The sequence below is a fragment of the Antechinus flavipes genome, chromosome 5 (assembly GCF_016432865.1).
Source record: "Antechinus flavipes isolate AdamAnt ecotype Samford, QLD, Australia chromosome 5, AdamAnt_v2, whole genome shotgun sequence".
NCBI lineage: Eukaryota > Metazoa > Chordata > Mammalia > Dasyuromorphia > Dasyuridae > Antechinus > Antechinus flavipes.
In genome coordinates, this window is record NC_067402.1 from 236,180,980 (window position 1) to 236,207,885 (window position 26,906).

The 26,906-nt window shown below is 33.3% G+C and overlaps 1 protein-coding gene across 2 annotated transcripts in view; it reads left to right on the plus strand.

Moving 5' to 3' along the window:
* FGD4 (FYVE, RhoGEF and PH domain containing 4) overlaps nt 1-26,906 on the plus strand; it is a 138,938-nt gene that overhangs the window by 14,067 nt on the left and 97,965 nt on the right. For both annotated transcript variants that reach the window (XM_051962799.1, XM_051962798.1), the window contains one exon: nt 19,307-19,799. In XM_051962799.1, the coding sequence (XP_051818759.1) occupies nt 19,307-19,799 (493 nt within the window). The remainder of the gene's footprint in view (nt 1-19,306; nt 19,800-26,906) is intronic.

The following is a 26,906-nucleotide window of genomic DNA, read 5'->3' on the forward strand; positions in this document are numbered from 1 at the left end:
TAGGGGGAAAAAAATCCATCGATTCACCACCAGAATGAGATCCCAATATGAAGGTTTGTGGGAATATCATAGTTAAGTTTCAAAGCTCCCAAGTTAAAGAGAAAATACTGCAAGAAAATAAAAAATTGAAATTCAATGGAGCTATATAATCGGGCTCACACAAGATATATATTAAAAAACCAAAGAGCAAAAGAGCTAAGAGATGACTAAAAATAACTTGTCCAACAAAATTGAGTATAATCCTGAAAAAACAAAAAGGATATTCAATGAATTGAAAGACTTACACATATTTATGACAAAGGCACCAAAACTCAATGGAAAATTCAATGTGTAAGTACTGTATTGTGAAATGCTTGTTTTGTTCTGTGAATTGAAAATAAAATAATAATTTTAAAAAATTTTAAATAGATTTAGGAGATACATTAAAGACCAATTATGAGAGATTCAATAAGGTCTAATTATTAGTTATATGTGAAAATTGTATCAATTATCTTAAAACTGTCATCATTCCTTGAATAGTTTAAAAGAAAGGCGTGAACTGAACTGATTAAGATTAGTTGATCCTAAAAAATAAAAACTGGTAGAGGCAGGTAAAAAGGAACAATCATACAAGTGAGGCATAAAAGATAGAACTGATATGGAAGAAGCAAGTGTGACTACAGGACTGATAGTGCTGGAACTTTATTCTTATTGGAACCAGGTTAAAGAGAGATACAACAAATACATTTAGAATAGTATAGAAGTTTTCTAAATTTATAAAGAATAGTGTGAGGGAATAGGATAAGGGACGGACAAGTCTGTATAGAATAAGAATTAAGAAAGTGGGGGGTATAAGACAAGTGAGGGATTTTTACAGGGATGGGGAGACCTAAGGTGGAGGGTCCAGGAGAAAGAATAAGAGAAGGGACACTTGCAGAGATGGGGAGATTAAGGAATAGGAGGGCAGAATAAATAGTGAGAAGAAATAGGGTAGAAGGAAATAACACAAATAGCAATTTTAACTTTGGTTGTAAATAGGATAAATTTACCCACAAAATAGAAATAGATGGCAAAATGAATTAAAAATCAGAATTTTTACATTGTTTACAATACATTGGTTTGTTTTTTTTTTTAAAGGTTTAATGAGATCTACATACAGCTAAAATAAGGAATTAGAAAAAAAAAAAAAAATAAGGACCCAGAGTCGAATTTGTCAGCTAAAGTAGAAAAAAGCAAAAGTAGCAATCATGATCTCAGACAAAATTAAAGCTAAAGTATCTTAATTAAAAGAGATAAACTATATTATCTGTCATCAATATTTAGAAATGCTAACAATAGCAATGAGAAGAAAAAGACATTGAAGGAGTCAGAATGGTAAATGAAGTAATAGACTATCTCTTTTTGCAGATGATATAGTGATATAGTTGAAAAATCCTAGAGAGTAAAAAATTATTTGAAACAATAAGTAATTTTAGCAAAATAGTAGTTGTAAAATAAACCCACATGAATCATCAGCATTCTTATGTCGCTAACAAAACCCTGAAAGAAAAGTTAGCAAGAGATATAACCCATTTAAAACAACTACCCCAAAGTCTATCTGCCAACTACATGAGCATAATTATAAAATACTTTATACAAATAGAGTCAGATTTAAATAATTGGGGAAATATTAATTATTTATGGGTAAGCAAAGCCAATTTAATAAAAATAACAATTTTACCTAATTATTTTGTTTACTAAATGTCATCACATTAAATTATAAACAAAATATTTTTTACTAAGAAAAATAATTTCATTAATTTGGAAGAACAAAGGATCAAGAATTTCAAAGAAATTAATGAAAAAAATGTAAAAGATTCAGCAGTAAATATAAATATAAATATAAAGTAATAAATATCAAAAGAATCTGGTACTGTCTAAGAAATGAAAAGATAGATCAGTGGGACAGCAGACAGCAGATAGTAGCAGAGTGTTACAGTAACCTTGTGTCTGACAAATCTAAAGATTTAAGTAGGGAGGATAAGAATTCATTAATTGGTTTAAAAAATTGTTGGGAAAGTTGGAAAGCATTTGGGAAGAAATAGGACCTAGATCAGTATCTTAAATCATGTACCAAGATAAGATCAAAATTGCTACATAATATAGATATAAAGAGAAATATCACAAGAAAATTAGTAGACAAGGAACATATTCACATTGGTGGTAGTGGTATTTTGCAAGGTAGTGACTTGTCCAGAGTCACACAGTTAGTAAGTGTTAAGTGTCTAAAATCTAGATTTGAACTCAGAGCCTCCTGATTTCAGGGCCCAGTACTCTATCTACTATGTTACTCAGCTGCCCAGGGAAGATATTTACTATTGGACTCATGGACAGAAGAACAATTTATGAACAAGCAAGAGATAGAAAACATTATGAGGTATAAAATAGATAATTTTGATTAATGAAATTTAAAAGTTCATGTATTAATAAAACCAGGAGAAAAACAGAAAAATGGGAAGTAATTTTCATAGACAGTCTCTTAAAGCTCTCATTTTTCTTGCAGCACTCTTAACTTCTCCTTTAGGAATTTAGATGCTATACCACTTGATGCATATATGTTTAGTATTGATATTGCTTCATTATCTAGTAAGATATACTTTCCTTCTTTATCTCTTTTAATTAGATCTATTTTTTCTTTTGCTTGATCTGAGATCAAGATGGCTACCTCTGCTTTTTTTACTTCAATTGAAGCATAATAGATTCTGCTTTAGCCTTTTACCTTTACTTGGTATGTATCATTCTGCTTTAAATGTGTTTCTTGTAAACAACATATTGTAGGATTCTGGCTTTTAATCCAGTCTGCTATCCGCTTCCATTTTATGGGACAGTTCTCTCTATTCACATTCACAATTAAAATGTCTAATTCTGTATTTCCTGCCATCTTATTTACCACAAATTATGATTTTCCTTTCCCCCTTTCCCTCCTCCCCAGTATTTTGCTTCTGACCACTACTTGCCTCAAGCAGCCCTCCCCCTTTATAGCTTCTCCCCCTTTCTTATACCTTTTCCCTACTATTTCTGTTTTCCCTTCTAGTAGCTTCCCCCTTTCTTTTCCTTTTCCTCCCTCCCACTTCCTTATAAGGTAAGACAAGTTTCTCTGTGAAACCAAATATGTCTAATTTTCTCTCTTTGAGCCAAATCTAATGAGAGTAAGATTCACAGAATGTTCATCCCTCACCTTTCTTTACCTCAATTATAGTAGGTTTTCTTTGCCTCTTCATGCGATATAATTTTCCTCATTTTACCTTCACTTTCCCCTTTTTCCAGTACAATCCCCTTTCCATCTCTAGTTTCTTTTTTATATTATAGTAGTAAAATCAAATTATATTTGCATTCTCTATGTATACCCATAATAGAGATATAGTTCTCGAGAGTTCTTTTCTTTTTACCTTTGTATGCTTTTCTTGAGTTCTTTTATTTGGAGGTCAAATTGTTTATTCAGCCTTGGTCTTTTCATCAGAAATAAATGAAATTCAACTGTTTTATAGAATGTCCACCTTCTTATTTGAAAGAAAATGCTCAGTTTAGTGGGGTAGGTTATTCTTGGGTACATTCCAAGTTCCCTTGCCTTTCAAAATGTCAGATTCCAGGCCCTTCGATCTTTTAAGGTGAAAGATGCTAGGTAATCCTTATCAGCTCCTTGGTATTTTGTTTCTTTGTGGCTGCTTGCAATATTTTTTCCCTGGTCCAATAGTTCTGAAATTTAGCCATGATATTTCTTGGAGTTATAATTTTTGAGTCTCTTTCGGGAGATGATCAGTGAATTCTTTCAATGACTATTCTACCTTCTGATTCTAGGACATGAGGGCACTTTTCTTTGATTTCTTGAAAAATATTATCTAGGCTCTTTTCTTCATGATGGTTTTCAGATAATCCAATAATCCTCAGATCTCTCCTAGACTTATTTTCCAGGTCAGTTGTTTTCCCAAGTAGATATTTTACATTTTCTTCTTTTTTTTCCCCTTTTTTCTTTGGGGGTAAAGGGAGGAGGGTTGCTTGACTGATTCTTGATATCTCTTTGAGGCATTGATTTTCATTTGTTCAGTTCTGATTTTAGGGAATTTTCTTCACTTAGCTCTTTTATATCTTTTTGCATTCAGCCAGTTGAATTTTTAAATGAGTTTTGTCCATGGATTTTTTTTCTATTTCACAAATTCTGTTTTTCAAGGAGTTTTTTTCTTTTTCCATTTCCATTTTCCAGTAGTTACATCTATTTTGTAAGAAGTTATATGGTTCTTCCATTTCACTAAATCTATTTAAACTCTAAGGAGTTTTCTTTAAATAATTTCTGTGTTTTCTTTTCCAAAACCCTTGCAAATTTCTCATTTCCTTTCTCCATTTTTCTTCTAGCTCTCTTTTAAGATTCTTTTCAATTTCTTCCAAGAGAGTCTTGGGTGATGGAAACCATTTAATATAACCCTTTGGGGTTTCATCTAGAGATGATCTACTTTTAGTGACCTCAGGGTTTGAAACCTGTTCTTCTCTTTCACCATAAAAATTGTCTATGGTTAGAATTCTTTTTGCTTTTTTGCTCATTTTTTAAAAGTTGAGGTCTGTTTTTTTTTTTTTTAGTTGAAGGGGGACATTGTCCAAGCTTCCTCTGCATTCAGCAGTGGCTGTGCTGGGTTAGTGCTGACTGACTTCTGGTATTGAGTGGGCATAGCTAGTGCTGACTGACTTCTGGTATTGAGTGGGCATAGCCAGGTCCTGTGAAATTCTGGTATTTGAATATTCATTATTTGCCTTTTGTATTTGTGTTGGATTTCTTAGAATTAGTCTACTGATCTACTGGTTTACAACCAGGGCACTGCTATAGATTCTTCCCAGTAGATTCTCCGGCATGCAAAGTCCACACTGCTCTAAGACTCTGCGCTGCCTGCTTACACTTGGCCCGTCTCCTTCTGATTGAAACAGACCTTTTCTGGAGATACTCAAAATTATTTTCTGCTGATAATTTGTTACACTCCCAATATTCATGGGTTCTGTCACTCCAAAGCTAATTCAGAGGCTGGATTTGCTCTCTTAGTGTGAGGGTTGTGGGGTTAGCTCAGAAAAAGATGACTTCTCTCCACCATCTTGGCTCAACCCCAAATGTCTCATTTCTCAAATATATAAAGAACTTTATCAAATTTATAAGTCATTCCCCAACTTATCAGTTAAAGGATATGAACAGGAAGTTTTCCAATGAAGAAATAAAAACTATTGAATACAAATTAATAAAACTTAAATTGTTGTTTTATATCTATCCAATTAAGTAAAATGATAGACGTTCTTCAATTGGGGAATGGCTGAATAAGTTATGGTATATGTTTATAGTGAAATACTACTGTTATAAGAAACGATGAGCTGGTTGACTTTAGAAAAACATTGGAAATATTTGGGCATAGGCATGAAGATATTATTAACCTTGAGAGAAAGAACTCATAATTAGAAGTATATATGGTATGATTTTACATATGTATATATGTATATGTATGTATATAGATGTGGATGTATTTTATAGTAGCCTTTTCTAGGGTGGAGTGGGAAAGGCACAGAGCAGAGAACAAAAGAAAATTTAGAAACAAGTATAAGAAAAGTAGCTTTAAAAGCAATATGTAGTATTTATTTCTTAGATTTTGTGGGGGTAGAGTTTTACTTTTTATTTTTATTTTTTAATGGTGTTTTATTTTTCTAATTACATATAAAGATAGTTTTCAATATTCATTTTTTTAAAATTTTAATGTCCAGATTTTTTCTATCTCTCTCCCTTATGTCTCCTTCCCAGGACAGCAAGCAATCTTATACAGTTTATACATGTTCAATCACTTTAAACATATTTCCATATTAGTCATGTTACATAGTTGATTTTTAAGTGAATAGATTGAAAGGCCTCAATTCTAAAATCTAGAGAGAATTAACTCAAATTTATAAGAATACAAGCCATTTTCCAATTGATAGTCAAAGGATATGAATAGGTAATTTTCAGATGAAGAAATTTTAAAACCAATTCTAGTCATATGAAAAAATGCTCTAAATCTCTATTGAACAGAGAAATGTAAATTAAGACAATTCTGAGATACCACTCTACACCTCTCAGATTGGCTTAAATGACAGGAAAAGATAATGATAAATGTTGGATGGGATTTTTGGGAAAACTGGAACACTAATACATTATTGGTGGGATTGTGAACTTATCCAACATTCTAGAGAGCAATTTTAAACTATGCTCAAAGGGCTCTCAAACTGTATCCTTTCATCTAGCAGTTTTTCTATTGGGTCTGTATGCCAAAGAGATCATAAAAAAGAGAAAAGGCCCCACATGTGCAAAAATATTTGTAGTAGCCCTTTTTGTAATGGCAAGGTACTGGAAGCTGAGTACATGCTCATCAGTTGCAAAATGACTGAATTGATTATGGTCTATGAATGTTATGAAATATTATAAGAAATAATCAGCATTATAATTTCAAAAAGGCCTGGAAAGACTTACATGAATTCATGTTAAGTGAAGTGAGTAGAACCAAAGAGACCATTGTACATAGCAACAGCAAGATTTTGTAATGATCTTGACTCTTTTCAACATGAAGTCATTCCAACTAACTTGTGATGGAGAGAGGCATCTGTATCCAGAAAGAGGACAGTGCGGATTAAATACGAATCGCAACATAGTACTTTGACCTTTTTTATTGTTTGCTTGCTTTGTTTTCTTAATCATTTTTTGATCTGATTTTTCTTGTGCAGCAGGATAAATGTGGAAATATATATAGACGTATATATGTTAAATATATATATATATATATGTGTGTGTGTGTGTGTATATATATATATATATATATATATATATATAGGATTATTTGCCATCTCAGGGAAGAGGTGAGGGAAAGACAGGGAGAAAAATATGGAACACGAGATTTTGCAAGGGTGAATGCTGAAAACTATCTTTGCATATATTTTTGGGGGGCAGAAGCTATTATGTATTTAGAGACCACCATCTGCATCCAGAGATAGAACTATGGAAATTAAATATAAATCAGCACATGTTATAGTCATTTTTTTTCCTTTCTTGGCTTTTTTTTTCCCTGTCATGGTTTTTTTCTTTTGTTCTGATTTTTCTCTTATTGTGATTCATAAAAAAAAAAAAAAAAGTGCATTTACAGGGCAGCTAAATGGTACAGTGCTTATATCAGCCCTGAAGTCAAGAGGACCTGAATTTAAATCTAGCCTCAGTCGCTTAATACTTCCTGGGCAAGTCACTTGATCCCAATTGGTCAGCAAAAAAAAAAGAAAGAAAAAATGTATATTTAAAAAAATAATGTACATGTATAATCAGAAAAAAAATACAATAAAAAAATTGCATTCCCAATTCATTGCTCTAATTTTTCTCAATTTTATTAATATAAATATTTTAGAGAGAGATAAATTTTCCCTTTTGTTCTGCTTTGGCTGCATCCCACAAATTTTGGCATGTTATTGTCTTTGACAAAATTATTGTTTCTTTCATTTTTTCCTTTCATTCAATCTTTAGGACTAGATCAGCTTCCAAATAATTTTTCATTTATATTTCACATCTCTTATTGAATTTAATTTTTGTTGTGTTATGGTCTGAAAAGAATAATTGCTTTCCTCTATTTGTTTATGAGGTATTAGTGCCCTAATTCAGTTTTTGTGAAAGTGCATTGTACAGCTGCAGAAAAAGTAAATTCCTTTCTATTCCTGTTCAGTTATTTAATTTTTCTAAAATTTTGTTCATCTCTTTTACCACTTTCTTATTTATTTTATGGTTAGATTTATCGATTTCTAAGAAGAGAAAGCTGAATTTCTCCAGTAGCATAGTTTTATTATCTATTTCCTCCTTTAACTCATAATTTTTCCTTTAGGAATGTTCTGACATTTGGTGCATGTATATTTAATATGAGTATTATTTCATTATATATGATAGCTTTTAGGAAAATATAGTTTCTCTAGTTATATCTTTTAATTAGGATTTTTTTAAATTGCTTTTGCTTTGTCTGATGTCATGACTATCCCTGCCTTTTTTTTTTTTTTTAACTTTAGCTAAAAGATGATGAATTCTGCTTCTAACCACTTAATTTAATTATTACGTGGGTATCTTTCAGTTTCAAGTTTTATTAAAAAATGATATAATCATTTCTAGTTTTTAATCCATTTTGCTGTTTGCTTCTATTTTGTGAGTAAATTCATCCCATTCATTATGGTTATGATTGCTAACTCTGCATTTCCCTCCATTCCATTTTATTGTGTTTTATCCTTTTCTCTTATTTTTACTGTCACTTCCTTAAATTTTTTCCTCTGATCATTGCCTGCCTTTATCTTCTCCTCTTTATCATCTCACCTCCTTTTCATATATCTTCCCTCTCCTTCCCTTTGGATAAGATAGATTTTTATATCTTAACTGCTGTAAACTTCCACTCAGAGGTTACTGTTGCCAGTCACACCTAATTCCCAGGCCTTCAGAAAAATCTCTGGCCACTGTCTTGCACAGTGGTTCTTTACTAATCTTACCTCAATCAGAGGTCTTCAGAGATCTCTGGCCACTACCTCACCTAGCAATGGTTCTCACATTTAACAGAGCACTGGAGGACAGCTGCATGCAAGGTCAGTTGTTCCATATCTTTACATCCTCCCCTAGCTGACCTCCTGCTGACTCCTAGTGAACTCCTAACAAACTCCACGCAAACTCCACCTACTTCCCCATAGCTTATGTAGGGTCTATGAGGTCACATGTACAGCCAGTTAGAGAAGAAGATGCCTCCCGTTGCTGATGAAATCTCAATTACAACCAGAGCTTCCACTCATGAAGCAGTCCATGCTTGTTAAGGGGCAGGTCAATTCTCCAAGAGCCTCCACAGCTGTGAATCATAACATCTGAAGGAGTTGCAGGGCAGCCTTTGCTGACACAGGTGTTATGGACTGGGAATGAGATAAATTGGAGGCAGAGGGAAGAGGAAAGAGGTCAGACAACACAATGGCCTCTCAGTCAGAGAGGTCAGAGAACAACAACTGCCTCTCAGTCTCCTTGTATCATCCTCTCACAAAAGGAGATCCATTCTGGGTTGGATCTGCAGCAGCCACTGTCAGGTGAATCCCTTGTATTCCAACGGCTCTCCCATGTATGCCAACACATGCTGGTTACAAAAAACCACATCTGGAGATCTCAGGCTTCAAGGCCTTTGTACGTACTTATTGTACTGTGGGAATGTCCTCCCCTGATCCTTAAAAACTGCATCTATCTATCTGTCATCCTTCTCTCTCTGTGTGTGTCTTCTCCCCCTCTCCCCCTCTCCCCTTTTCTCCCTTTCCCCTTCTCACCCTCTTCCCCCCCCTCTATATATTCATTCTCTCAAATATATGTTCTTTCCACCAAACTAATTTTTATGAGAGATTCAAATACTGTCCATTGTTCTCCCAATTTCCCTTCACTGAAAAAATTTCCTTGTTTTCTTCTTCCTTTTCCCTTCTCCCAGTGCATTCCTTTTTTTAATCCCTTCATTTTTTTTTTTTATAATTGACTCAGACCTGTGCCTCAGACTACTTTTAACTTTCCTAATGATAACATTCATAAGAATTAACCTGAAGCATCTTCCCATATAGGAATGTAAACATTTTAGTCTTAAGTCACATGTGATTTCTTTTTCATATTTATCTTTTAATAGTTCCCCTGAGTCTTGGGTTTGAATGTCACTTTTTCTATTACTCTGGTCTTTTCATCTAGAATGCTTGGAAACCTTCTATTTCATTAAATAACCATTTTCCCCCAGAAATGATTATACTCAGTTTTGTTGGGTAGTTTATTCTTTGATGTAATCTTTGGTATTTTGCCTTCCAGAATATCATATTCCAAGCCTTCTGCTCCTTTAATGCAGAAGCTTCTAACTCCTCTGTGATTCTAAACCATAACTTCACAATATCTGAATAGGTTTTTGTTTTGTTTTGTTTTCCAGCTCTTTAAAATATTTTCTTGGTTACAATATTCCTGAGAGTTTCATTTTGAAATCTCTTAGGAGGTGATCAGTGGATTTTTTTCACTTTCTATTTTATCCTCTGGTTCTAAAATATTTAGGTAGTTCCCTTTGCCCTCCTACTTCCCTGTGGGGTGAGACAAGTTTCTATATCAAACTAAATATGTCTAATATTCTCTATTTCAGCAAATCCGATAGGATTAAGGTTCAAAACAGTGCTCATCCTCATCCCTTCTTTCCCTCAAATGTAAATAGGTCTTTTTTGTCTCCTAGTGTATTTTAATTTACCCCATTTTACCTCTCCTTTCTTCCTTTTCTAATTCAATTCCTTCTCCCCAGTTTCTTTTCTATATCATCACAATAAAGTCAAATTAGGCCTACACCCTCTAAGTATATGCCTAACAAAGATGGTTGTCAAGTGTTAAACATATTTTCCCATATATGGATATAAACATTTTAACATTTTTTTTAAAATGTAGTGGTGTTTTTTTTTCTTGCTATCCTTTTTACTTTTTTATTGCCTCTCTTTAGTTCTGTATTTGAAGATCATATTTTCTGTTCAGCTTTGGTTTTTTCATCAAAAATAATTGAAAATCCTCTATTTCTTTGAATGTTCATCTTTTTCCCTGAAAGATAATGCTTAGTGCAACAAGAAAACTGTTCGGTTCTGCACACACATATTGTATCTAGGATATACTGTAACCCATTCAACATGTAAAGAACTGCTTGCCATCTGGAGGGAGGGAGGGGAAAAATCGCAACAGAAGTGAATGCAAAGGATAATGCTGTAAAAAAATTACCCTGGCATGCGTTCTATCAATAAAAAGTTATTTAAAGAAAAAAGAAAAGAAAGAAAGATAATGCTTAGTTTGACTGCAGTCTTAAGTTCCTTTGCCCTTTGGAATATTTCAGGTTCTTAGATCCTTTAAAGTAGAAGCTACTAGGTCCTAGGTACTTCTTATTATAGTTCCTCAATATTTGAATTATTTCTTTTTGACTCCTTAAAATATTTTCTCTTTCATCTTGTAATTCTGGAATTTAGCTACAATATTTCTTGGAATTTTCATTTTGGGATCTCTTTCAGGAGGTGATCAGTAGATTCTTTAAATGTTTATTTTACCCCCTGGTTCTAGTACATCAGGATAGTTTTTCATGATGATTTTTTTTCTTTTATTTATTTATTGGCTTATCCATTCATTTTATTATTGAAGTTTTTTATTTTCAAAACATATGCAAGGATAATTTTTGAACATTGACTCTTAAAAAACCTTATGTTCCAATTTCTCCCTTCTTCCCCATACCCTCCCCTAGATGGCATATAATCCAATATATGTTAAACATAATAAAAAATATGTTAAATCCAATATAGGCATATATAATTATACAATTATCTTGCTGCACAAGAAAAATCAGATCAAAAGGTAAGAAAAAAAATGAGAAAGAAAATGAAATTCAAGCAAACCACAACAAAAAGAGTGAAAATGCTGTTGTGATCTACCCTCAGTTCCCACAGTCCTCACCCAGAGTTATAGATAGCTCTCATCATCACAAGATCATTGGAACTGTCCTGAATCATCTCATTAGTGGAAAGAGCCACATCCATTAGAATTGATCATCATTAATCTTGTTGTTGCCATGTACAGTGATCTCCTGGTTCTACTCATTTCACTTAGCATCAGTTCATGTTAAGTCTCACCAGGCCTCTCTGAAATCATTCTTGATGATTTCTTGAAAATTTTTTGTCTAGTCACTTTTTTTCATCTTGGTTTTCAGGTAGTTCAGTAATTCTTAGATTGTCTTTTTTAGATCTATTTTCCAAATTAGTCATTTTTCTGATGAAGTATTTTACATTTTCTTCTATTTTTTCATTTTTGGGGGGATTTTGTTTGATTCTTGATATCTCCTTGAGTCATTCACTTCCACTTGTTCAGTTCTGGTTTTTAGTGAATTATTTTCTTCAATTGCTTATTTTTATCTCTTTTTGCATTTGGGCAATTGCATTTTTAAATGAGTTATTTTTTTCCATTGGATTTTTTTTTTTCCATTTCACCAATTCTGCTTTTCAGGGAGTTGTTTTTTTTTTTTTTTTTCCACTTCACCAAATGTATTTTTGAAGGAGTTGTTTTCTTCAGATAATTTCTGTGTTTCCTTTTCCATTCTGTGCTGCAAAGTTCTTGTTTCCTTTCCTCATTTTTCTTCTAATTCTCTTTTAAGTTCCTTTGTGAATTCTTCCAAGAAAGTCTTTTGAGTTGCAGCCCAACAGTTATCACCCTTTGAGCTTCATCTGGAGGTGTTTTGGCTTTATTTTTCTTGAGATTTGAGGTCTGTTTTCCTCTGTCTCCATGATAGCTATTTATGGCCAGAGCTCTTTTTGCTTTTTTGCTCATTTTTAGATTGAAGTCTGCTCTCGGGCAAAGGTGAGATTGTCCCCAACTGACACTCTAGGTAGCAGGAGTTATATAGTTCCTGGAGCCAGTGTTGCTAGTTTTCTTCCTAAGTTGTGTGGACGTACCTAAGTCCTGTCTTATTCTGGGGCTCACTATTTGCCTTTTGTAGTTGTGTTGGAGGTCTCACAGCTAATTTGTTAATCCATTGGGTTCTGAACCAGGACGGAATAGCCAGTGCTGCTATATGTTGGCTAACAGCCTTCTACTACATTCCCCCAGTGAGCCCTGGGCCTCCCTACACTGCATCTGTGCTAAACTGAATGAGACAGATCTTTCTTGAAGTTCTTGATCTTATTTTGATTGAGGCTTGATCTGGTGTTGTTTCTGAGGGAAGCCAGGAAGAGCTCAGATAAAAACTGGTCTTTTCTTCACTGTCTTGGCTCAGCCCCTCTATTTTTTAAAAATATGATGTCTAGGCTCTTTTTCTGTTCATAATTTTTAGGTAGTACAGTACTTTTAAAATTATTTTTCTGCAATCTATTTTCCAGATCATTTATTTTTCTAATAAGAGATTTCCCATCATCTGTTATTTCATTCTTTTCACCTTATTTTATTGTTTCTTGATTTCTTATGGAGTCATTACTTTCCATTTGTTTAATTTTAATTTTTTTAAAGGTTCCCCTCTTCTTCCCCCCTGAGGAAATTGGTGTTAAGTGACTTGCCCAAGGTCACACAGCTAGGAAGTGTTAAGTGTCTGAGACCAGATTTGAACTCAGGTTTTCCTGATTTCAGGGCTGGTGCTCTATCCACTGCACCACCTGGCTGCCCCCAATTTTAACTTTTAATAAATTATTTTCTTTATTAACATTTTATACCTATTTTTTCATTTGGCAAATGGCTGTACAAATATAGCCATTTTATACCTATTTTTTCATTTTCAGGTATTTTCTTTTTTATTTTTTGTGCCTCCTTTTACCAAGTTCTTTTCCTAATTTTCTTGCTTCGCTCTTATTTCTTTTACCATTTTTCTTATACCATTAATTATTCTTATACCATTTTTATCTCTTTATTTTACTGTCCAGGAATTTTGATTTTATGTCTTGGCCTTTTCTATCATCTCAATAGTTATTTGTGGATAGGCTCTTTTTTAGTTTGCTCACTTTTCTACCCTATTTTTCATTTGAACTTTTTGTTAAAGTTGGTCTCTGCTCACTTGGAGGGGAGTGGGGGAGGACACTGTCCCATGCTTTAGACTCTTGGAATACTGTTTTCAGAGCCAATTTTGTGGGTCTCTAACTTGTTTCTTTACTTCTAAGGTGTTTTATTCCAAGGACAGATGTGATAACTCTTCTAGTCTGTGCTATGATCTTTATCCAGGAAGGGCATCTGCTTCCTTGCTGCAACAAGAACTTGTATATTTTTGGTCCTGGAAAAATGATTTGTAATTGCAATACAATCGGCTCCTGCACTCAATGCTAACTTTGGGACTCCTGGAATCTCTGTCTTCTCTATGTTCAGCCTCCATATTGTATCTGATCATAAGAGTTCCAGAAGCTACTGTTGCAAATGTCACTTTAAATCCACCTATCACAGATACTGCTTTTACTATATTTACTCTGGGCTAATCCCCACCCCAGTGTCACAAACCATTTATCATGACTTTCTAAAATGTCTTGGCCTGGAAGATATTTCACCCCAACTTTGCCACTCTAGTATTTGATTGCATGAATTATTTTATTCCTTTTTGGAGGTGATTAGAATATTATTTGTAATCATTCTCTTCTAAGTTTGTATTTGCTTCACCAAATGAGCTAGAGAAATAGCATTATCTTTACCAAGAAAATCCCAAATGAGGTTACAGGAGTCAGAGATGACTGAAACTTCTGAATACTACTCCCACCTCCACAAGCATTAAGCACATTTTATGGTGGGATTCTTTTTTGTTTGTTTGCTTGCTCATTTTTCCAGCCTTTCTTCCTGACTTTTGACTTTTTGTTAAGGATACAATCAAGGTCCAAGTTAGTCACACTTTGCTTTCGAACTTGTTCTATCCTCAATATACAATAAAGGGCCAATGATCATTCTTAAAATATAATATTAGATCAGAGTATAGTAAGATGATTCCTTATTTACTGTCACATCAATATTTCTGTTAATTTATCCTAAGAATAAATTAATTTTTTTGGCTATTATAATTGTGATGCTTAGTATATGAAAACCCTACAGAATTTTCGCAAATTTATACTTGTATCTTTCCTTTACTTGAGTGATTGATTTTTTAAATTCAACCGCAGTGCTTTCTGTTCATATTTAATTTATTATACTAACTTTAAACACAGTTATGTGGTACAGTGAATAGAACATTGAATCTGGACATAGGACAACCTGATTTCAATTCCTGGTCACTTTAACCCTTATCTGCCTCAATTTCTCAACTCTGAAACAAGTATAATAATACCATCTATCTCAAAAGATTGTTCAAGTAGCAAATGAAATATTTGTAAAGTGTTTTGCACTATGTCTATCATATAGTAAATAGTTAATAAAGGCTTGTTTCCCTTTTCCTCATTTTGCCCATTTTTCTAGATTAGCATGGCCATTAACAGATTCATTAAGTGAATTAATGGTTTCATGCAAGATATTTTTAAAATATTCAATAGATAGGCCCAGTAACAAAATTGTGCATAATTTTGCTAAATATCTCCTCAGAAACTTGCATTGATACATCGATTTCTATAATCTTTTGGCCATAGATGACAAATCTGTATATAACATAATATAGTTTACATCTCTTTACCTTGTTTTCTAGGAAATCATGAGAGATATTGTCAGATACCTTGCTGAATTTCACCTATACTATGGCTTCAGCATTTCATTTTTCTAATATACTCCCTTTTCCCAAAATATAAACACTCATGGATACTGGGATGAGCCTATGATTATCATGTAAGTTATCCTTTCACCTGTGCAAATTTAATCCCTTTTTTGCCATCCCGGCATTATATCATTCTGTTGAGAGTCAAATTATTTACATTTCAGATGTTATAACCTGCCAGATTTTATAATAAGACTTCATTAACTCTGGATTCTCTTATGTAATAGTAAAGTATACTTGAAGTCCTTTTGGACATATGTAGTTGTAAGCAAATAATAGCTTACTAAAACAGAAAATATGAAAAGTATTCCCTTCCCCTGTTAGTTTTTTAGACTAACCATTAGTTTTTAGAGTAACCCTAAAAACAGCACTATATATAGCTGAAGAAGTAAGCCAGTCAATACTCTTTTTTTTTTTTTTTTTTTTAAAGGAATTGTTGTGTACTAGCTACTGTTAAGTTCTGAGGATTCAAAACAAAAACAAAAAAAGGTTCCCGGGCTAATGAGAGAGATTACGTGAAAACAGTTAAATAGAAATGAAATATATAACAGGATAAATTGGAAGTAATCAACAGAGGGAAAGAATATTCTAGTCCTGACAGACTACTAGTTAAAACCTGATGTTTTCTTAGAACTTGTTCCAAGGAGCCTGAGAATAATAGATGAGAGAAGCTAATTTGATTTTAATTTCTAGGAAATGATTAAATAATTTTTATAGATCCAAAGGGTAACCTCTGAGGCAGTAGAGTGCCAATCCTAGTTGTCTAAGCTAGGGCTTATGAAACTTTTTTCACTAGTGATCCCTTTTCATTGGAGAAATCTTTACACAATACTGTCTTGAATTTGAGCCAAAGCATTTCTGGAAGAACCAGATGAATATTGTACACAATAATAGCAAGATTATGTGATAATCAATTAGATAGACGTAGATCTCAATAATGCCAAGATAGTTCCAATGGTCTTGAGATGGAAAATGCCATCCTCATCCAAAAAGAGAACTATGGAGATTGAATGTAGATCAAAACATAGTATTTTTACTTTTTTTTTTTTTTTTTTTGCTTGCTTACTTTCACAGGGAATTTTTCCTCCTTTTGGTCTAATTTTTCTTCCATGGGACAAATATAGGAATATGCTTAAAATGATTGTATGTATATAGCCCATATTAGATTGCTTGGGAAGGAGGAAGGTAAGGGAGAAAAAAATAGTGAAACACAAAATCTTTTTAAAATGAATATTAAAACTATCTTTACTTTTATTTGAAAAATAAAATACTGTGAGGGACAAAAAAAAAAAAAAAAAAAACACCAAAGTGTTTCTGCAGTGTTCATGCATGTGCAATGCAAAGTATGTATATTGTATGTTCAGAAACAGGACTAGTGAGTCACATGTGAAGGTAACAGACAAGTGCTGCCAGAAATACCTCAAATTAATTATGTATTTGATTTTAAATTTATTTTTGATTGTTGCATTTAGTAACCCTTTGCTATTGCCAGATTTTTTGCTACCTTCACATTCAGTTAGGCAACTGCATATGGGATCTAGTTTTGAGATAAATCCAAAGCCTTTTTTCTAGGATGAGCTAGAGCTCTTTAGCATATGATGATGAATAGAACTAATGAATTGTGACCAGGCTAATCTGTTCCTATTCCTATTTATATAGGCACACTTTGGTTGACGTACATGCTTGTAAGAAGCCAGTGTCTAATTGCATGAAACATTCTTCTATTTGCTATCGATTAAAAGGGAAAAAGGAAAGTCCCTGTTTAAATAAATCACATTTATTCATGTAGACACTAATTTATACCACAGGCACACATTCTTTACTTCAAGTACAAACAATCTGCAAACATGGCTATTGCTTATGCCATGGCCACCCTCACCCATAGCCAGAATTCTTTTCTTTTTCTTATCTTGGCCCTATCACTAAATCCCTGGCTCTCTTCTCACTCAGTCCCTTTATGCTTTTGTTTTCACATCTCCTAGCCACTCCTTCTAGTCCCCATCCATGTTGGTTACCAACTCCTCATTTCTTAATTTCCTTTAGACCTCCTTAAATCCTACACCTTCAGCTTCATTTCAAGTCACCAGAATCACCACTAGTCATTTGAATTTAACATTTAAAAAGTTCAAGGGGCAGCCAGATGGAGCAGTGGCCTTAGAATGAGGACCACCTAAGCCCAAATAGTGCCTCAGATACTTCACACTCACTAGCTGTGTACCCTAGCTAAGTCACATCCCTGTTGCCTCGAGCAAAAAAACAAACAAACAAAAAAACCCAGTAGTTTGAGAAACATAATTTCTGATAATTTCGGGGTAATTAATTAATCATGCCTAGTACATAATTTAAAAAGTCGGTCAGTGACACTCTCAAATGGTTCCTCATGGAATCCACTTTGAAGAGTGGCTGTAACTGAAGGTGACAATTAACTGGTTAAAAAGTAATGAGAAGTGTAATATTTTCTCTAAAATAATAATGTTCTCTTTTTTCATTCAGTTTCCTTAGAGGTCTCTGGGAGCAGCTTTCATTTCAGTCCACAAGAGTAGCCAGTGGTTAAGTCCAAATCCTTTATTATCTCTTTCCAAGTTTTGTCTCCTTTCTTGGGTTGGTTAGCTTTCTTAGAGCCCTATCTCTCTCCTTGGTTCTGAGACTTTGAGCTCCTGCCACCAGTTCTTTGTGTTCTCTGCCTCTGCCAGTTTTTTGAGGATCTCCTGAATGTGTCTTGGTTTCTGTGGGGGAGGCAGGAGGACTACCACCAAGGTCTCTGTCTTCCAGTTCTAATTTTGGCTGAGTTTGTAGGGGCTTATATGCTCTCTTATCATAGATGTGAATCTTGTGGAACTATAGTAAGTACTAAGTATATATACTGAACTAGAGAACTGTTAAGCACCATGCTAAACAACCATTGTCTCTATCAATTCCACTGACTTAGCACCTTGTAAGAATCCTTTGTTTCAAGTTCAGAGTTTTGGCCCATAACAGAGAAGAATGAATATTATAAAGAAAGGTGGACCTATTCTTATGAGGGACCATACTGTGTGACTTTGACTTATAAATTTACTTAAAATTTTACTTGGATTTCACTTTTTTTTTTACGTTTACTTCTATTTTGGTTACTTTTTTTTAGGTAGAAATGGATATTTCTTACTTTTTTACTTACAAATCACTCTCACCCTTGGGTGATCTAATCATTTGTCCTTACCCAAACCTGAGTAGAGAAATGGGCTTCCCCATCTGAGTAGGTTTCTGAACCAGCCTGAAGAAAATCCAGTGTCTTTATCAGCAATTTCTTTCAGATGCTAACTTGGCCTAGTAAAGAATAAGGTTTTAGAAAGGGGATAAAGCCTTGGTCTCCCCGGTATCAATAACTGGTTATATAATAATCATTTCTTGGAATTTAAGACCTTTCTTTACAGTCAGGTATGGAAAATATTTTATTGACACATGCACATAGAATGTGTCAGAATTGTGAATATATTTTCCCATAAAAACATTACTACATATGCTGTAACATGATCCTTGGAATATGGAAACTTATTTGTTGAATTGTATGGGTATTATAGGTTTAAACAGGTTTTGTGGGCTGGCCTGGGAAGCTTACCCATTATCATATATAATGTTTAAGATGAATGAATGGAGTGTGACTTTAAAAGTAAATCAAAAAGAAAATTCTGGACTATAATATCTAAGAGTTTGGGGGATTGATTGCTCTATTTGATAAAGTCCTAAAGTGAAGAAATGTTATCTTGTCTAATTACCTTTATATTTAATCCTTGTATTTTTTTCTGATTTAGATTTTATTTCACTTTCTTAGGAGTTAATAGTTAATAGTTTATGGTTCATAATTAATAATTAGTTATTATGGATTAGAAAGTTTAAGTATAAGGTTCTGGTACTCTGTCAATTTTTTTTTTTTTTATTTAATGCTTCTGAGGTTGAAAAGAACAAAAAATATGGTACTTATAAAGCAAGAGTGCATAAATATCCATTTCTATCTAAAACAAGTATTCATTTGCGCTAGTTTTTCCCATTACAAAGTTTTCATGTTTCTCCTTTATTCTGTCTTTTAGCTCATCATCCAATTCTACTGATTTCAAGAAAGAACCTTCTGTTAGTCAAACTGTTTCTAGAGCTCAAGGAAGACATGGATTGATAACGGTCCTTCAGCCAAAACTCCTATCTCAACATCCTCAACAGGAAATCAATACAGATCAAACTCAGGATACACAGAAATATACAGCCAATGGTATGATTGGAACACAAAAAGAGATGGAATGTGAAGACAATAAATTCCACTCTGATGGTTCTAATCAAATTTTGAAACCAGCCATTTATAATAGCTTAGCAAATGGAGAAAAGGACAGAATTGCTACCAGTTCTTCTTTACCCACAACAAATATTTGCAGAGGAAGTGCTGGAAATAGTTGTTACAGGACTTCAAATAGAAACCCCTTGCTTTTGTTGGAAAAGGAACACAAAGAAATGAAAGCCATTCTGGAAGAGAAAAAAGATGAAGAAAGCTCACTTGAACTTGAGAAGCAGAATCTATCCACAGAAATTAAGGTAATTAGCATTGTAGACATGAGTAATGCCCTACAAAAGAATAATTTCAAGATTCCTTTTTAAAAGTTTTGTTTTGGGGCAGCTAGGTGGTACAATGGATACCATGAAGTAAGGAGGACCTGAATTCAAATTTGGCTTTAGCAGACAATAACACTTCCTAGCTGTGTGCCCCTGGGCAAGTCACTTAACTCCAATTGCCTGGAAGGAGAGGGGGAAGAGTTTTGTTTCATTGTATCTTATAATGATTGCATATATTACATGTTTACACGTATAACATGCAAGCTCCTGTTTCTTAAAGAGATGTTACAATTCTCTGGTTATGATATTGACTGGTAATAACTACTTTTGATTCAGAGTGCCAAAAAATTGGATAGACTGTGCTGCCTGAAAACTATACATAATAGGCAAGAAGAAAATATGATTGCATGGCTTAACCTAGGTGTTGATTTGATAATCCCAGGTCCTTAATCTGAGGTTAGAACTTCAATAACCTAGGTGCTTATTGAGTATCCACTCTGTGCAATAAGTTAGTAAGCACTTAAGATTTATATTGGTGTCTTCTCTCAAAAGAATTTATAATCCATTGGGAAGAGATAGCATTCATTAAAAAAAAAAAAAAACAACCAAATATCACTGGTAAAGTTATGTTATTAAAAAAAATCTGGTTATGGAATATTCAAGGGACCCAGTAAACATATTGTGCTCCTATCAGGCCTCTGATATCTTTGTCTTAATGTTCTAATTAACATTAGACTTTACTTATATCCAGTTCCAATGCCTCTACCATCAAAGTAATCCTTATAGGTTCTTGAGGAGTAGACTAGAGGAGTATAAGATTTGTATTAAAACTGAAAATTTATATAAAAACTAAAACATCTTTGTCATGAATTATACTTCTGCCATCTGAAGGAAAAGCTAATTAGGTTCCAGAAGAGTTGTCACTAGGTTGGCCACAAGATTTTTATACATGATAATTAAGGAATTCCATTCACTGAGACATAGAAGAATTTCAATACAGGCATATCTTTGTAGATATTGCAAGTTCAGTCACAAACCACTGCAATACAGTGATTATCACAAGAAAGCAAGTCATGCAAATTTTTTGGTTTCTCAGTGTTATAAAAGATATGTTTATAATTAGTTGTATCTATTAGTGCACAGTAGTATTTTGTCTTTAAAAATGTACATACTTTAATGAAAATACTTCATTGCTTTAAAAAAATGCCAGCCATCATTTGAATTTTCAGTAAATCATAAACTTTTTGCTGTTGGAGGGTTACTTGATGTAACTAATTAGGCTAGTGATTGCTGAAAGCTGGGGTGGCTGTGGCAATTTCTTAAAATAAGAAAACAGTGCAGCATCTATTATCTATTTGATTTGAACACTTAAGAGCCCATTTTAGTGTTAATAACTTATGTAATTTCATTATTATTGTGTCTTGGGAAATAGGAAGGCTCAAGGAAAGGGGGAAAAAGAAGGGAGAATGACAGATGGGTGAAGCAGTCAGAACATATATAACATCAATTAAGTTCAATATCTTATATGGGTGTATATTGAGTGCCCAAAAATAACTACAATAATAATATCAAAGCTCATAGATCACAGATTGCCATCAAAAAACACAAAAATTAATGTTGAAAAAGTTTGAATTGTGAGAATTACCAAAATATGACTTAGAGAACATAAAGTAGTATGCTGTTGGAAAAACAGCACTCATAGACTTACTCAATTCAAGGGTTGCCACAGATTCAATTTGGGGGGAAAAAATAAATCACTGTAATATCCATAAAGTTAAGTGCAGTAAAATGAGGTCAATGAAAATTCTTTTAAAATTACTCTTTGTGGTTTTGTGTCCAAACTTTTAATGTATCATGAAAATCTTAGAACTGGAAAGAACCTAAGAGGCAATGTAAAAAGAAGTAGTGAAAAGAGTAGTATATTTGAAGTCAGAGGAATTGAGAACCAGTCCCGGCTCTGCTATTTAACTACCTGCATGACTATACACATTTAACCTTATTGGGATTCAGTCTCTTCATCTATGAAGTTAGGATATTAAACTAGATTTAGGGGGTCCTTAACCTGGGGTTAGAATTTCAATTGTGAATATAGAAAACAAGTATTATTCTGAGAAAGGGTCCATAAGCTTGCACTGTGCTGTCAGAGGAATCTAAGACCCCCAAAAGTTTTAAAAACCCGTATGTGGACTAAATAACTAAAAAAAGTCCCTTTCATTTCTCTGTGACTTTAGAGGTGATCTAGTTTTATGTATTTACATGAAGGAACAGCCCTTGAGGAGTTCTATAATTTACCTAATTTTAGAATACAACTTTAAATAATAAAGAACTAGAATCATATTCAACTAAATTCAGTATTACTACTTTGATACTACATTTCATAGGATCAAATAGCTAGCCATTAATCCAGTTGCATATTAGCTTTAAGGACCAAATTTTAATTAGCATATAAGCTTAAAGTTTTAAATTGGACTATAAGAAGTCCATGGTTCCTTTGTCTACAAAGCAAGGACCTGAAAAAAGTAGCACTTGTCACCTAGAAGTTACTCAAGTCTTATAGTTTTTACAGTTTGTTTTCTTTCTTCTCAGATATCATGTTGGATCAATTTTTAATAAAAATGTATTTGGCAATTTCACAAATATTTATTGAGCATCTATTGCAGGGCATTCTAGGATTTAACAAAAGTCTTCTGCTCTCAGTGTTAAAATTTAATTATAAGGGTTTTAGACAGATGTCATAGGAATCATAGGAGAAATATAAACAAAGTCCTCTGAGAATCCAGACAAGAAAAAGAGATATCATTTGACTGAGATCAGAAAAAGGTTTCATGAAGATGATTTTTGTGATTGGTCTTAAAGGATGTATATAATTTTGACAGGTAGAAAAGGAGAGAGGGGTTTTACTTAGGAAATAGTAAGTAACCCATTTTGCCTAGAACACAAGATTCTCATAATAATAATAATTTAAATAGTATTTAAAAGTTTGCAAAAAGTGGCTGAATTAAAATTGAAACCCAAGGTTTTCTTTTTTTTAAGCTCTAGTAATCTTTTTATTATGTGCCACTATTTTCCTTCCAAAGAATCATATTATTTAAAGCTAGAAAGGCCCAGGAAAATGCAGTGACACTTGGGTTCAAATTGGTCATAAGTAGAAGCAGCAAAATTTCAACCCAGTTACCCTAACTATGTAACCAGTAGCTTGTGCAGAGCCTTGAATTAAAAGGTGAGCATTCTGAATTTTACATTTTGCAAAGTGATCTTAAAATGTTATGTCGTTGTGTTGTTTTATGGTATAGTAGTTGTCTTCCAACTGTCCAAAGAGCACAATCTTGGCTTATCTTGAAGAAGGTGACTTACTTTTCTGTGTCTGGAATAGAATGGTGAGGTTTTGGGAACCTTTTGAGAGTTTTTCTGAGTTGTCTGATGATTTTGGAAATAAAGGATATAATGTCCTTCACCTTAGTACCAGAGCCACATTGTGCTATTAAAATTTATTATTTGTATATACACATTTGTATACAAGTCAAGAGGACCAGATGTTTGTATACATCTATATATTGCCTTTCAATATACCAGCAGGTTTTAGATAATTGGATATAAGTAAAATCTTTATAGCAGTCGATGCACAATATCTTAATTTAATCTTTATCACAGCACATGAGGAAGCACTACAACTATTAATCCCCCCTCCTTTTTTTTTTTTTTAAACCTGACCTTTTACATCTTCATTCTTATACACTATTGAAATTACCTTTACTAATTCAGTTCAGCACTTGCTTAGTAACTTATAACTTGGGACTATAATATCCTAGAATGCTAAAAGGTCAAGTGACTTACTTAAGTTTACATAGCCATTTTACTTCAGGAGGAGATGGAACCCAGGGCTTCTTGAGTTTGAGCACTCTTATCAACTAAACCATATTGCCTCTCTGTTTTGCAGATGGGGCTTCAAAGATTAAGTTACTTTCTGCATGTTGCTTTCTTGTTAAGTATTAGAAATATAATTTGAATTTGTCTGCTTCATTCCAAGTCTAGCATGTTACATGATATCATGATTTCATATGAGAGGAAATCAGTGACTCTGCCTATTAGGTTTAGCCCTTGACTATAGCACTTAAATGTTATGGGCCAGAACTCTATACTTGAAACAAGTCTTCTTACAAGGTGTTAAGTCAGTGGAATTGATAAGACAATGGTTATCTAGTTTAGCATGGTGATCAATAGTTCTCTAGTTCAATATGATTGCTTTAATCTTACAATAAATAATGGTTCCCTAGTGCTATAATGATTGGTTTATTCTCAGTATACTGCATAAAAACTGGGATAAACTCAGCCAGACAGATTCACTTCATCTCCACCTTTGTGGTGGCTGGAGGTTGGAGCACAAACTCTCGGACTGAGACAGATTTCAAGACAGAGACTGTCATGACGGTCCTCCTGCCTCCCCTGCAGAAATCAAGGCATATTCCGAAGGACCTCAAGAAAGTTAGCCCAGGCCCCAGGCAAGGAAACTAGACTGTTTACACTTTACACTTAAATAACATTACACTTAAATAACAGCTTTGTAAATTGTCAACATGATGTTGTTAGCCATGTACAGAATCTAGAGTAGCTGAAAAATCACAGAGTATTGTTTATACATTTTAGTTTCTCTTCTCTCTTCCCTCCCCAACTCTCACCCCCACCATTTTTTTTTTTTTTTTTTGTAATTAAATTCCACAGGGACAGCTTATTGTTATTGTGGATAGAGTACCAGCCCTGAAATCAAGAGGACCTGAGTTCAAATATGGCCTCAGACACTTAACACTTCCTGGTTTTGTGACCCAGGGCAAGTCACTTAATCCCAATTGCCTCAGCAAAAAGATAAAAAAAATAATAAAATCCCTTATGGTTCTTTATAGCCTTAAGAAAAACCATGTGCTAAATACCCATATTAACTCATTATTGAAAAACTGTTCATTTGGTTAATTGAAAACACTTGTACTTTGTTGAATGAGTAATGCAGTATAAACGCAATATATGATTTATTGAAGGACATTTTTGTAAACAAGAGCAGCATATCTTTTGTCCATAATCTTACTCATTAAAGACAAATGTCCATTGTATAACCATTAGGAATGAATAAATGAATATCATGAAAAAGATTTTGAGATTATATAACTTTCATTATGTAATTCTATCCCACACCCTTTTTAAAAAATTTATTTTCATTGAGTTAGAAAAAAATTACATTCTTCCCTCACTCTGGAAATTGAAAAAGAAAGAAAAATAAAGCCCTGGTGATAAATACAAGCAGTCAAGCAAACAAATGGCCTAAATTGGCTGTGTCCAAAAATTTGTGTCACCTCATTCTGCACTTAGAGTCCATCTACCTCTTTATCAGGTGCTTTATTACCTTCTTACTATTATTACTAATACTAATTATATTAATTAAAGTAATATTAATTACATTAATGATTAATTAATGTAATATTACTAATATTACTATTACCTGCTTGCAGGAATCCTTGAATTATGATTAGACAATTGATCAAGTTTTTAGTGTTTCCAAAATTCTTATCCTTAAAATTATGTTTTATTTAATAAAGTTTTTCTCCTAGTTCTGTTCACTTTGCATGTTCATATAATGGTTTCTCAGAAACCATTTCTTTCATTATTTTTTTATAACAAAATAGTATTTCATCACATTCATATATTTATTCAGCCATTGTTGAAAAACGAGCAGTCTGAACAGAGCAACTCTTTAATTTTTGCCACTACAATGATGAAGTGTGAGAATGGGCTCGGAGGTAGACTCGGTTCCAATGTGAAAAGAATTCACGAACCCAAGAAATTGTGGCAAAAGGAAAAGTTTTATTTTTTCACTAAGAAAGAATTCTCTTGGTGGACAAACCCCTAATCAAATTAGGAGATTTGTAAGGAGTGTGTTGACAGTTCTGAGCTAGGGCAGTTTGAGTTGAGACCTTTGAGATTTCCAACTTAATAAGCTACTAGGAGTGGTCCTGGACTAATTTTCAACTCCATGGAGGATACAGCTACTCAATGGAGGGTTTAGCTAGTCCATACAAGATAACAGAATAAAACCTCTTATTTTGATTCCCTGAGGCAGGTTTCTCCAGAGGAGAGCTCCTCAAAGTTTCCCTCCCATCGTCCCAAAAAGTTCAAGGGGAACACCATTTGCATCAACAATAAGACCAGCTGTAGATATTTTTAAACATATGTATTCTTTTCCTCTTTCATCTTTTTGGGGTAATGTTTTGGTGATATACTAAGTGAAGCTAATACAAAAATACAAAGGGATTGGATAGAAAAGTGATGCAGTGAATACAAATGATTTTAAATGTTAATATTGAGATCTATAACCAAAGTGTAAGGCTCAAGATAGGTTATATTTTTGATAAACTGAAAAACAAACAAAAAACAATAGACTACCAAATTTACATTTTTTTTCTAGTTCTTGAAATTCTAGGCAAGTCACTCTTATTGAAATGAAAAGCATTAAAGAAAAGAACAGCAAAGTAAATTTTACTTTTTGATTTTTTAGTTTCCTACTTGGATGATGCTGAAGTGGACATTTTGAAGCACCTGAGCTACTGAAGTTGTCCCTTCATTTGTTTACAAGCTCCTTACATATTAAACAACTATCATTAGGAACATATTAAGTGGGATTATAATGGTGGTTACTTTATAATACTGGAGTTTACAATTTTGAAGATAACTTTGATTACTTAGTATTTTTTTATTTTTTATTTTTTTGCTATTGTAAGATTGTGATTAGTATAGTTTTCTTTCTATTTAATTGCAAGAAATGTAGTTTATTTTATATATTAAAGAAACCAAAAGTGGAAGAAAATATTATAATTTTTTCCTTTTAGGGCAATGGGAGTAAATAGATATTGGAGTGTTGAGGTTCAAAAAGGATTTCAAAAGGTTATGGTCTGCAGCTGGTATCATTAGGTGTTTCAAAATAATTTGCAGGCTTGAACACATCTCCAAGTCTAGGGGCAAAGTTTACTGTATAATTGTAACTCCAATTGAAGTGGGTTCTTCTTGTCACAAATATGCTAATTTTATGGTGCAGAGGTAGAACTG